This window comes from Nansenia antarctica (assembly GCF_963989245.1).
Source record: "Nansenia antarctica genome assembly, chromosome: 4".
Taxonomy (NCBI): domain Eukaryota; kingdom Metazoa; phylum Chordata; class Actinopteri; order Argentiniformes; family Microstomatidae; genus Nansenia; species Nansenia antarctica.
The window spans coordinates 65,234,456-65,248,057 of NC_137689.1; the positions used below are offsets into that span (position 1 = coordinate 65,234,456).

Consider the following 13,602-nt stretch of genomic DNA (forward strand, 5'->3'; position numbering starts at 1 on the left):
GCAGGTTCTTCTCAGTGGGTATCAGCAGTGTGTTTTATTCTGTCAGTGTGTGAGCGAATGCGTCAAGAAACAGCTCGGAGCCTGCGTTCATTTTCAAGGGCGAGGGCGGTGTAAATGAGGGGGTGTCTAACTAGAACCAACGCAGTCTCCAAAACTGAAAATCATCCTTTTTTTTCTCTCCCCCTTCTGTATACATTGTGTCTTTATCTGAAAGAGTCAAATGAAACCGTGACATTTTGTGAAAGTGGACACTTGAGAGCTGTGCTGATAGACAATGGCTACACAAAAATGGCAGATTAGGGGCGCTTGGTGGCATAGCACACCAAGGCATCAGCCATGTAATTCCAATCCCACTAAAGCAGAAATGCCCTAAAAACATATATCTAAAAAACGCTAGACTGTCCCAGACAAACAGTAGTGGTGAATGGGTCCAATGCAGGCCTTCCCATAAGTGGCTTCCAGTTTACACTTCATTGGATCCCTCGGGGGGGGGAATTTGACGGAAATCGATTTGACTTAAGATAACAGACATACGTGATGTGTAATCGTTTCCATGATGTAGCTTTCACACACAACCTGAGTGGAAATTAATATTCATAATCACGCATGTGTATGCGATCGCAGAGCTTCACACGTGCTAATGGCCACATATGAGGCTTAGCGTGTATGAAATGTAAACACATTAATCCTCACTGTAAACAATCCGCTGAATGTCTGGTCTAGCCAGACTAATGAATAGCTCACTTTGTTATGGAAAAGATTCACTTTAGAGAAAACGTGACATTCTGTGTCCCTTTGACTTACGATGGCAACCACACACCACACTTGGAAACGTTTCATTTTCGTTATGGAGCTTTTCGGAGGTAACAGAAGAGGTGGGGGAAGGGGGGGGGGCGTGGTGATGAATATTCATGAACATGCACGTGTGACATTCAGACGTGGACACATATGAGGATTTAAATGTTTGATAGGTAAATACATGAATCCTCACTGTGAACGTCAGTCTACTACAGCTTGGCAGATTTTTTTAGGCCCTACACACACATTTTTGATATTTGGTAAACAAACAAAACGACTTTTAACTGCCACATGATTATTATGCTCATTAATTTCGTTAGGTACTGTATATATTTGAGCTTATCTATTTATATTTTGGTATTCATACGCAATTTATTTGTTGTCATTTATTTATCGTGGAAAGTATAGCCCTATATTATACGTTTAATTTATATGCATTTTACATTTGATTTGACTGTGTCTTCACTTATTCAGAGTTAGATATTTAATTTACAAATGATTTCTCCAGATGAGGTGAAGTCCTTGAAGATGTCATCAAAATCCAGGGAGGTGGTAAACCCATTCTCTATTGCCAACAGGACAAAGGCCTTCAGTTTGTTTCCCACACACGTTTCAACAAAGAAAACAACCTTTCTCCTAAACAGTTTGCAATCAGTAATGTCAGATTCATACAAAGGCAAATGTTCACGTTAGGGAAAGCATTCTTCAGGCCTAGCTCTCTGAGGTTCTTATACATGTCCATGACTGATTAATTAATTAGTTTAGTACATTTTTCACCATTGAGATGAACTGGCAAAACTCAATGGTAATTCCTGTGAGCCTCCGTCCTCCTCAGCAACGGAAAGTCTTGCAGTTGCAGCCGGTAATTGTGGCTGGCTTGTGGGCTTTGAAGGGCCAGAGAGAAACTTGTGTAAAGCCCCGCTCTGTCGTTTTCTTACTTCCTCTTCATTTTTTTTTTTTGCGCTTCCCTGTACCCAAAGCATACAGAAAAGCTGCTAACAGTTAGCCTATATATCGCCGCTGCTAACATACTGTGATGATCTCCACTGAACCACTAGAAATACATTTTTCTTGCACATTGGCGCTAATGTAATGTTGTGTATGTATTAAAAAAATAAAAATATATATGATTTTTATATATTTTTTTAAATATATGTTAAACATTATTTAGGCAGTTGTTCTTTACCCCTCTCTGTCTGGCCCCCCTAGTGACAAGGAGGCCCTAGGCATGTGCCTTGAATGCCTATGCCTATGCCTAGATCCGCCTCTGCTTGTAATGATGATTCAAGTAACCCTGCAGCTTACAGGAAGAGATCATTATATCAAACGTACATATGTAGGACAAACCATCCAAACATGTCTCTATTCCCTCAAAGTTGTTAAAACTATAATCCAAGCCATTGCATATGTAAACTGTCGATATTCTGCAGTAGCCAAACCACAAAACTAAATCATTATTAGGATGGGAATCAGCCATCGTGGAGTCTTCCTGGGTCCTTCCTCTACTAGACGTGTGTGTTCAACCGGACTGACTGTCACATCACTAAGCTCTCCTCAAAGCAGACCAGGAGCCTTTGGATCGGTGCAGTTGTGTGAGAATCGTTTGTTTGTGTGTGTGTGGTTATGTATGTGTGTGTATGTGTGTGTGTGTGTGTGTGTGTGTACGTCAGGGCTCCAGTCCCTCAGTGTGGAGTGAAACCCTAGCTGTAATATTGTCTCATGTGATTCTGCAGCAAGGTGTTCCTGCCAGGGGAAAGACTTGTCCTCTCGCCAGAAAACTCTGACAAACAAGACCGCAGTGTCCTCCCTGCCAGCAACGCAGCAACCCGCACGCGCGGTGCGCGCAACACACACACACACACACGCAACACACACACACACACACACTTTCTGTCAAGACTGTGCAGCAACCCGTGCGCGCAACACACACACACACACACACACTTTCTGTCAAGACTGTGCAGAACGCTGAGTACACATCTCAGAGAGAGAGAGAGAGAGAGAACAGCAAAATAGAGTCAGAGGGTCAAAGAGAGGAGAAGGGGCACAGTGGGGGAGACAGAGAGAGAAAGAGAGATGGAGAACAGTAGCGAGCAGCAGTAGAGATGTAGGTTCAGTCCAGCTGAGGAGGGAGTGAGCTACCACAGGGAGGAGAGATGACAGACAGAGATTTATGAGCTGGAGAGAGAGCTCCCTCCACCATACCAGCACAGCAGACCAGACCAGACCAGACCAGACCAGACCAGACCAGACCAGACCAGACCAGACCAGACCAGACCACTGCAGTCCACTACCCCCAACACAGCAGACCAGACCACTACAGCCAGTACAGCAGACCAGACCAGACTACTACAGTCCACTACACACAGCAGCTTAGACTAGACCACTACTGCCTGCCTGGACTAGGTAGACAAGATCAGACCAGACCAGACAGTCCACACAATATGACCAGACCAGACCCCAAGAGAGTGGGTCATGCATACCCACAGGCTATACAACAACCCAAACTACATTACCCACCACCAGTCTTTTCAGGGGTTATACCGTCCCCAGTGAAGTCTCCCAGCCTGGTTTATACACACCCACAGCCCTCTACCCAGCCTGCCAGCTCCGAGCCTCCCTGCCCAGCAAGGTTAATGGAGGGTTTCTCCCTCCCAGGTCTCTTCTACCTCCTTTACAGTGTGTACCGCCTCCCTTTACCTGTCCCTTGGGGTGAGGAGCAGTAAAGTTCATTGACGTCTCCGTGGCTGTATGCGAACGTATAGAATGTCAGAGTGCCGCTTTAATAGCCCGGGGCGAGGGGCCGATGTAGAGGGGCTGATGGTGAGGGGCTGATAGGAGAGGGGGCTGATAGGAGAGGGGCTGATAGGAGAGGGGCTGATGGTGAGGGGCCGCCGCATGTTTCAGATTATTCCAGGGCGGCACCTTCAAACGCACCACCTCGCGCACGTAAGCACACACACGCGCACAAATGAACACACAGGCAGAGGCTAGGAGCGCTGCAAACGTCTCAACTGACTGTAGCACTGTAGAGACAGCCATAGGGGTAGGAGGAGAAGACTGGGCCAGGCATATGAGGTGTCTGTGTGTGTGTGTGTGTGTGTGTGTGTGTGTGTGTGTGTGTGTGTGTGTGTGTGTGAGTGAGTGATGGGGCCCACCCCTTGGCTGAACCTTCAGTCACTCCTGACTCTGCTGCTGTGGCTGGGATCATTCCACTGCTCTGCTCTCCTCTCCTCTCCTCTCCTCTCCTCTCCCCTCCCCTCCCCTCCTCTCCTCTCCTCTCCTCTCCTCTCCTCTCCTCTCCTCTCCTCTCCTCTCCTCTCCTCTCCTCTCCTCTCCTCTCCTCTCCTCTCCTCTCCTCTCCTCTCCTCTCCTCTCCCCTCCTCTCCTCTCCCCTCCTCTCCTCTCCCCTCCCCTCCCCTCCTCTCCTCTCCTCTCCTCTCCTCTCCTCTCCGACCTCAGCAGCTCCCTCCCTCCCTCCTTCCTCCTCCGGCATACAGCCCACAGCCCACAGCCCAGTGTACACAGCAGAGAGCACACACAGCCCTACACACACAGCCAGAGACCTGTCCACACCAGAAGATTGGGAGAACCAGCTAGAGCAAGAGGGGAAGAGAGAGAGGGCGCACAGACAGACAGACAGACAGACAGACAGACAGAGAGAGAGAGAGAGAGAGAGAGAGAGAGAGAGAGAGAGAGGGCGAAAGAGAGAGCGTGATCCATGCAGACTGGAACAAGGGAGAGACAAATAGATATGAAAAAGAGGAAAAAATGTCTATCTTCATCCTTAACTTTGAACCCACTGAAATACCAAGATGGGGAGCGAACTCGTCAAGCACTCCAACTAAACTAACCCCAACCATGAGGTATCCTATAGACTGAAGATGATCATCATTTAATAACGTTACATGAATAACCTTACGTAAATATCATCATCATCATCATACATGACGTGGACTCAACAGCGTGTAGCCAGGGGTAACATAATACAACGGAGGTTGTAGTAGAGGTTGGTGGAGGTAGAAATCAGAGGACAGGCTCATTGTAATGGATGGAATGGAATTAGGAACGGTATTAAAACATGTTTTGATCAAATGCGCTTGATTCCTCATTCCGTTTCCGTCCAGTACAATGGACCCAGTCCTCTGATTTCTACCTCCACCAGCCTCCACTGGTAAATGTGAACTATACACTCAGGTCAGGTCTATTACCTGGCTGTGAGTGTATCCAAAGCTAGCGCCTGTGTTCAGGGAGCCAGGGCCAAGAACCTTTCTGGCCGCGGCCATTTAACTCACACAATGACTGAGAATCAATTATCTGGAGCTTTTAAAAGAATAAAGGAACACATAGGAGAGGGAGGGAGAGAGAGAGAGAGAGAAAAAGTTAGTTTTTCACTCTGGCTCAACTTTCCCTCTTCTCTTCGCAGTCGGAGACCCAAATATTTTCTTTTAGACTTGTTTCTTAGCAACTGGGGGAGAAACTTTTTCCAGTGACGTCATCGTTTTAAAAAAGAGATTTGTACAGATTAAACGGGCGTTAAATGCGCGAATGCCGCGCTGGGGGGTGGGGGGACGATTTGGGGGCCATGTGTGCTTGGAAGTGACAGTGTCATTGCACGCAGATCTGAGTGGAGGAGAAAATAGACCTGAGGATTAAAGATCTATTTTTCTATATGTCAGATGTCTTTATCCTGGCTGTGTGCTACTCTGGGATCTGGCTGCATTCCTGCTTTGACGTTAGCTTGGCTGGAGAGAAGAGTTAAGGGTTCAGTGTTTTTCGTCAACATCAGAACAACATTCCCACTTTCAGGATGGGTGGGTGTGTGTGTGTGTGTGTGTGTCTGTCTGTGTGTGTGTGTGTCTGTGTGTGTCTGTGTGTGTGTGTACACTCACCGTCGGTCATTCCTTCTGCGGCGGAACAGCTTTTTGGTGTTTGCTATCTCAGCTTCATAAGGCAGGGGTGGGAACTGCAGAGAGAGACAGAGGAGGAGAGAGAATGAGAAGGAGGGAGGGAAGGAGAAGGAGGGAGGGAGGGAGAGAGAGAGGTGAGTTTGAAGGACAATGAAGAGCTAAAATACACACATACACACACATCAGGTAAACAGCACAACAGCCCCTCTGACAACACATCGTCGGAGGACAGCTGTCAAATGTGAAGCCTTGGTCCTCATAGCTGTACAGCAGCGCTGCATATTACCATGTTGAACACAGCCTTCTTCCTCCCCTCTACCCCCCTGTACACTTTCTCTACTGTAAAAAAAAAAAAAAAAAAAAAAAAAAAAAGTGAAAAACCCCCTAACATATTTCTTCCTTCTTCTAGCATTATGACTGCCAATGACCCCTGGGACGAGCATAGATTACTTTTTCCTGCTATGACTGACGGATAGATGATTCACTTACTTAGACAAATATATTTGTTGTAAGTCGCTTTGGATAAAGGCATCTGCTAAATGCCTAAAATGTAAATATAATGTAAGCCTCTCTCAGACAGACCCCACCCCCTCAGGCCAACAGCACAAGACATTGAGCGAGGGCGACACAGGGCTGGATGGATGGTGAGCTAACGACCACAAATGACATGTCCAACCGCCCCCCCCCCCCCCCCCCCCCCGCCGCTCCCCCCTGACCACTCTACTTGTGGAGGCCTTGGGCTCGGCCAATCCAGAGCCCGCTCCTCAGAAGCCTACTACAGCTTCACACAGAGAGGAATGTTGGCAGCCTACAATTTCCCCCCCACCCCCTCTCTGACAAGCTCCAAATAAGAGGGTGGGAGATGAACAGAGAACAGAGGAAAGGAGAGGAAGGACTGGTGGGGATGGTAAATGGGGGGGTAGGGGGGCTACCCCTCCACTTACACCCCCCCCCACCAACCCCAAAGTCAAAGACATCTGAATTCCAAAGGTGATGGCTCTAGATTGTCGTGGTCCGTTAAACATACGGCTGTCAATCAAACCAGCACTCCGACTCGTCTGGGAAGAGACAACCACTGTCTGGTGTTGCCATGGTTACAGAGGGGGAGTTACACGTGTGGTGAGGAGGGGGGGAGGAGGATGGCGGCTGGGGGAAGGGTGTGCGGACGTGTGTGAGCATAACAGAGTGTTGGTGTGTGTGTGTGTGTGTGTGTGTACTGTATGTACTGTAAGCTTATAGGTCAAGCAGCATGATCTCTGTACACTGCAGGGGTGTGAGATGAGAGTGTTAGAGAATGTTTGTGAGCACGCTTTATGTGTGTGTGTGTGTGTGTGTGTGTGTGTGTGTGTGTGTGTCTTTCGCCTATGTACTGTAGCTTATAGGTCAACCAGCATGATCTCTGTAGGCTGCAGGGGTGTGTGCTGAGAGTGTTAGCGAATGTTTGTGGGTACGATGTGTGTATGTATGTGCATGGTTGCGTGTGTGTGTGTGTGTGTGTTTCTGTATGTGCATGATTTAGTGTGTGTGTGTGTGTATGCCTGTGTATGCGTTAGGTTGTGTCAATGTGTGTGTGTGTGTGTGTGTGTGTGTGTGTGTGTGTGTGTGTGTGTGTGTGTGTGTGCGCGCACGCACGCAAGCGTTGGTGTGTGTATTATGCATGCGTTTTAGAGAGACATAGAGAGAGAGAGTGTGAGTGTGTGTGTGGTCTATAGGTGGTGGTGTGGTGGTGGTGGTGGGGGGGGGGGGGCAGTACCCCTCCCAGACTACGGTGTGTTATCTCCCCATCAGCAGCGTCTGCACAGGAAGCCCTGGAAACCCAACCCCCCCCGCCCCCATCCCTCCCCCAACAGGGCACACGCCTGGAAACCCCCCCTCTAGGACACACGCCCAGACACTTTCATTGCACTTCAGTCGACAGAAAAATCAGCCGCGCTGCAGAGCTGGAGCAGGGTCAGCATCTCCCCAACCCCCCCACCCTCACTCTCAATATCCAAAACTTTAGGTTATTTACATAACCCCGGTTCTCTGAGTAGTATTCGTGAGTGTCTCACTGTGAGTACGCCCCCTGCGTGACCTCATCAGAAGCTGAACTACACTGCGCCCGTTGGCCGGCCCAGATGACGCAGTTGGCTGGGACCCTCCGCCTATATAAGGCTTAGACACTGCGTCTCTCGTCATTCAAAACAAGCAACCGCATCCTCGCTTCTAAAGCAAGGAGGGTGGTCCAGTGAGACACTCACGAATACTACTCAGAGAACCAGGGTTAGGTAAATAACCTAAAGTTCTCTTTCATAGTATTCGTTTCGTGTATCACTATGGGAATATACTGACTCCCGTATTGCCAGACCTGGCTGCAAAACGACAACTGTCCCCGAATGGACCCTCACACTCTAGGAACTACGTCCTAAGAGGAACCCAAACTGAGGACTGAGTGTGCTAGCGTTGGGGCCGTAACATCCAACCTATAAAATCTAGCGAACGTGTGGGGCGAAGCCCAGCACGCCGCCTCACACACCTCCTGAATAGGCACCCCTTTAAAAAGTGCCCAGGAGTGCGCATGTAAGCCCGCGGGAGGCTGCAGACCCTTACTAGAGTAAGCCAAGGCAATAGCCGCCACTACCCAATGGGAAAGGTGTTGTTTTGAGACAATCCATGTGTGGATTCGCACAGGATACAAATAACTGGTCACATTTCCTGCAACTCTGAGTCCTGTCTATTTAAACACGCAGCGCACGGACAGGACATAAAGTATGCAACCGCCTGAGCTCTTCCGAGGCGAAAGGCAGGGGATAGAAGGCAGCCAACTCTATAGGGGTGCAAGAGCCAATAACCTTTGGAATAAAGGCTGGGTTAGGCATCAGACTGACCCTAGAGTTCCCCGGGGAGAACTTTGTACACTCTCGGTGCACCGAGAGTGCATGGACTTCACCTATGCGCTTAGCCGATGCGGTGAAGTCTCCAGTCACGGCATATGACAGCTGTGGCTGGGTCATGGGCGCTGTGGGCTGTGCTTTTCTCGGAAGGCACAGCTTCATAGCCTCTTCCTCTCTCTTTTTCTCACATCTCTTCTGCATTGAGGTGACTGCTGCACCGAAGAGACCCTGCGGTACGATAGGAGTGTCGAGAATTTCTTCCCTCTCCTTGGCCGACAGGTTGGTGAGACCGAGCCAACGCGCCTTCTCCTGTAGAACCATGAGACCCATGGCCTGAATGGCCATCTTGTGGAGACGGAGGATGTGATCTGTTATCGATACCATAGGGTGTTGTCTGGTTTGACAGTGATATCCTCCTCCAGCTCAGCCTGGTAGGCTGATAGGAGTGTGGAGGCATTGAGAGTCCTTGCTGTCAGTGTCGCTGCTTTGTAGTAGGGCTGCAACAACGAATCGATGAAATCGATAAAAATCGATAATGAAATTCGTTGGCGACAAATTCCATTATCGATTCGTCGGGTCTTGTTCCATAACAAACCTACTTCCTGTTGACGCACGCCACGCTGTCTTGCGGAGCCGGCGCGGCGGCTACATTTAAATCATGGCGGAGGCGGAGAAAACGACTCGACCGAAATCGTCCAAGGGATGGGAGCACTTCACATTAAAAGCTACTAAAAAATGTGTTTGCTGCAACCTATGCAAAACCGATCTTGCATGGCACGGGAGCACAACGGTGATGCGAGAACACCTTAAAAGAAAGCATGTGACAGTGATAGATGAAGACGGCTCAGCCTCAGCAGGGTAAGTTATACGAGTTTAACGTTGGCTGTACCCATGCCATACGTTGCGTTTTGAAGTGAGGATCATTCGTTTCACTGGCACAGCTGTAGGCCTAGAAGTTAGTTCTTCTCGTTTATCTAATAGATTCTCCCTCTTAATGACCTATTGTATTTTTAGCTTGCTATTCACATTCTATGCCTTCAGCACCGGAGTATGCTCATAGTCACTTGTATTAGTAAGGAGATGCACTTGTGAGTTCTGGCGAAGCGTCAGCTAAATGACTGTAATGTAATGCGATAGCCAGTGAGTGTTTGCTCGCATTCATGAATTCAATATTGCATGACAAGTGTATTTAGCTAGCTGGCTAACGTCAGAGGTAGAGCAGAGGTGATAAGCCTTTATTTATGTAAACCAGCTCCTTACCTTCTTGTGATTTTATGCTTTTTCTAAAATGTGTTTTTTTTTCTTCCCTTTCCTAACACCAGGGGAGCCACCCCTCCTAAATTTCGTTGTTTGGTACCTGTACTGTAGCAATGACAAATAAAGTCCATTCCATTCCATTCCATAAGCTAAAGTTAGTGGTAGCCTACCAAGCTACCCGTGAGTTAGAGTGAGGCACTGACTGTAGCCTAGCCTATTGTATGGAGTGAGAGGACACATTGCATTGTTTTGGAGCATATCTGTTATATAAAAACATTAGTGTCTTGTCTGTAGCCTATATTGCACTTGCAATGCATGTATTGAGCTAGAGTTCAACTACTTTATTGAAACAATCTACCGCCATAGTCCATGGCCTGTTGTTAAACCTATTTGATGTAGCAAAGCCTTTTTTATTTATATTCTTTTTTATTTTTTTATTAATACTTTTAATATTAATTAATTAATTAATTAATAATTAATAATTAATACTAATTTTGCACATGTATATGTATAGGCCTGGCTGATTTAGAAAACATAAAATAAAATTTGCAAAAGAAATATGTTTTTTTCATTTTTATCCGATTAATCGAAAAAATTATCGGCAGATTAATAGATTATCAAAATAATCGTTAGTTGCAGCCCTACTTTGTAGCACTTATTGGTAAGGCTAGCCTGAAAGCAGTCTGACTTGGAGGGTAGGGATGGAGCAGACGAAGATATGGAGGTCTTCGGGTGCAGGTGGCGCACCGACCACTGGCTCGAGTGGTGGGATGTGGCGGAGGCCGAGGGAGTCCATCCCCTCACAATCCAGTTGCGAACCACCAATCACGGGGTGTTTCTCACTGAATGGCCATTCTTTCCATGCAACTCATTGAGTAGCTCCAGGAAGAATGGCATAATTTGTTTCCTCGTCTTATCCGCCGTCTGCAAAGCATGACTTAACATCCAAGCGTGACTTAACAGTTTCGGTTTGGGCAACGGGCCACGGGATATTCAGCCTCTTAGCTGCTCGCTTGCACGTCTTGCATGTCACAGTCCATGGGAGACGGGGCGGAGGGATGGTTGCCTCCGCCAGGCGTGAGGGGATTTTCAGCTCCGCGCCTACCGATTGAGAACGAGGACTCCTCCTCGTCATTGGTGGACAAGATAAGGTCTGAGTCGTGCGACTCTCCCTCATCGTTATCCAAGTCTCTCTTAGGGACATAGCGAGCAGCGGTAAGGCTGTCAACTCCCTCATCATCCAGTACAGGGAAACCGATGTCAGGGCTTTGTGGCACTAAGTTCTCCCAGCTCGGTGTCGGTAAACCTGGAGACATGTCCACGTTAAACTGTGAGGGCCGCGTTTCGGCTGGTTCGCACAGAAGCAGCACAGTGGATACACTCATCGGTAGAGTGGCCTGGGCGGGGGTTAATCCCAGACACGCTGTGCACTTAGTGTCGCAGCTAGCCATTGACTTGCCGCACGGGCAGGACTTCTGGCTAGCCCCAGTTGTGTTAGGTACGCTAGCCTCAACGTTAGCAATTGCTGGCTAAGGGGTTGTAGGCTAGCTGCTAGCAGGCCTTGCTAATTCACTAGTTAGCTTGTCAGCTATCAAGGGAAAAAGAGGGGCCAGGGGAGGGATATTACCATCTACCCACTAGCAGTGCTTTATAGAGGAAAAGTGATTTCTACTTCTTTCACACTGGGTATGGCTACCCGTAACAGTTCAGAGTATTTCTACTCGCAGAACAGGGAGTATTGCTACTTGTGTCGTTCGGAACAAGGAGTATTGCTACTTGTGTCATTCCGAGCAAGGTGAGTATTGGCAGGATTGCTACTCATATCGTAACAAGGAGTATTGCTACCCTGAGTTAGAGTATTTCTATCCTTCGCCAGAAGTATTTCTACTCCTGCAAACATCAACTTATGCAGTTTAGCAGCAAAGCGTCCATCGGCACGAGTTGGTCGCTCGTATCTATGGACAGTTAAGCCTTAGCCACCTGCACAGTTGTCGTCAGCTCCAGTGAGGCGAGAAAAGGTTTTTGAATGACGAGAGACGCAGTGTCTAAGCCTTATATAGGCGGATGGTCCCCGTCCCTCCTGACACGAGCGTCATCTGTAATTCAGCTTCTGATGAGGTCACGCAGGGGGCGTTCCCATAGTGAGACATGAAACGAATACCCTTTGGGAGTGAAGGGGAGAATACTTTTCAGACACACAATATCTCTCTCTCACACTCCAATGCACGCACACATGCACGCGCACAGACACACACGCAGGCACACGCGCACACACACACACACACACACATCTCTGTGTTGCCAGAGTCTGATGTCTGGTGTACCTCAATAGTCTGGTGCAGAACTACCAAACTAAGCATAGTGAGTCTATACTGACGGTCCTGAAAGCCTCACTGTGCCAGGCAGTAGACCAGCCCCGGGGCTGTCTAGTTCAGACCCTTCATCCAAAAGTGAAATGTTCCAGAACCTCCAGACCGCAAGAGGGTGGGGCCCCCTCCCTGACTCCTACCCAGAGTCCCCAGCGGCGATCCAGCACGCAGCCAGGCAGCCCCAAAGCAACCCAGGGACCTTACCTGGCTTAACCCAGACACACAGGCACACGTCCCTCAGTACATAAAAACGTACTCAAAAATACATTACTTTGCCCATTTTCAAACACACAGACCGAGAGGTTTTCTCCTCACTGTAAAAGTTAATGCTGTTGTTCTTTGTATAACTGACTTTCCCTCCCTCTCTCTCTAAAGCTTTCATTTTTTCTCTCTCTCTCTCGGTTTGTACTAAGTTACTGCTGTGGCCGGGCTGCGCTGTGATTGGCGGGGGCTAATTGGAGCCAGATGTTGGGAGGCGGGAGGCTGTGTAGTGTGGCACAGGCAGTAATCAGACTCTGGGACACAGAGAAGCACAGCGCCCAGAGCCTCAACCCTGCAAAACAACCCTTGGGACTGGGGAGGAGGAGGAGGAGGGGGGGAAGAGAGAGAGAGAGAGAGGAGAGAGAGAAAGACCACAGAGTCCAAATAATGCGCTGTGCCTTGGCTGTCCAATCAAAATAATGTACAGTCCAATCAGTTATGGGAGATAGTTTCTGACAAGCTAACCCTATAAGACACCAATAACATCAATCCTCTATGGACAATGAACACGGCTAGTGCCAATAACTTCACATCAATAAAGTCGTACAACCGGTAGACCAACATCATCCAGCAGTTGGCTGGTTAACTTCTGAGGGAGACGGTCCACTAACAAAAGGGGGGAGAGAGACGACTTAAAGAAAGAGGACTGAGAGGAGGAGAAGTGGGTGGGAGAGAGGAAGAGAGGCAGAGTTGCATGTTTAGCTACCGTTGTTTTCCTCTAGGATATCATTAAGCTGTAATTCTGCTTCCAAATGGCTACCAGATGACTATCTAAACGGCAGTACACTTGTGGAGCCTTCAAAGCTGGCGAAAAATGCAAATATTTACACAAATGTTCACGAAAGGGAGAGAGATGACTCAGAATCTGTGACTTTTTTCCATGATAACTTCATCAAGGGGGGGGAGTGGGGGGGTTAAAGTGCTGTAAACAAACAACTACATTTCAGAATAACATTTCAGTGAGATATGGGCTCTCTGGCATGTAGCAGTTTGTTTGTGGTTTTCCCAGGAATAACAAAATGGCGGCAGGCGTCTGCCAAGTAGTCTGCTCTTGAACATGACAATTATATCCCATCTATATTATATTACTACCAAAACTGACCGAGTAGAGTCCACATTCATCTGTCAAGATTC

The 13,602-nt window shown here is 48.1% G+C and overlaps 1 protein-coding gene across 1 annotated transcript in view; it reads right to left on the reverse strand.

The window, feature by feature from the left end:
• Window positions 1-13,602, reverse strand: part of ctif (CBP80/20-dependent translation initiation factor) — a gene marked incomplete at its 3' end in the record, with an annotated part of 93,847 nt that overhangs the window by 29,648 nt on the left and 50,597 nt on the right. The window contains exon 8 of the mRNA XM_080529611.1: window positions 5,691-5,764. Within this exon, the coding sequence (XP_080385737.1) occupies window positions 5,691-5,764 (74 nt within the window). The remainder of the gene's footprint in view (window positions 1-5,690; window positions 5,765-13,602) is intronic.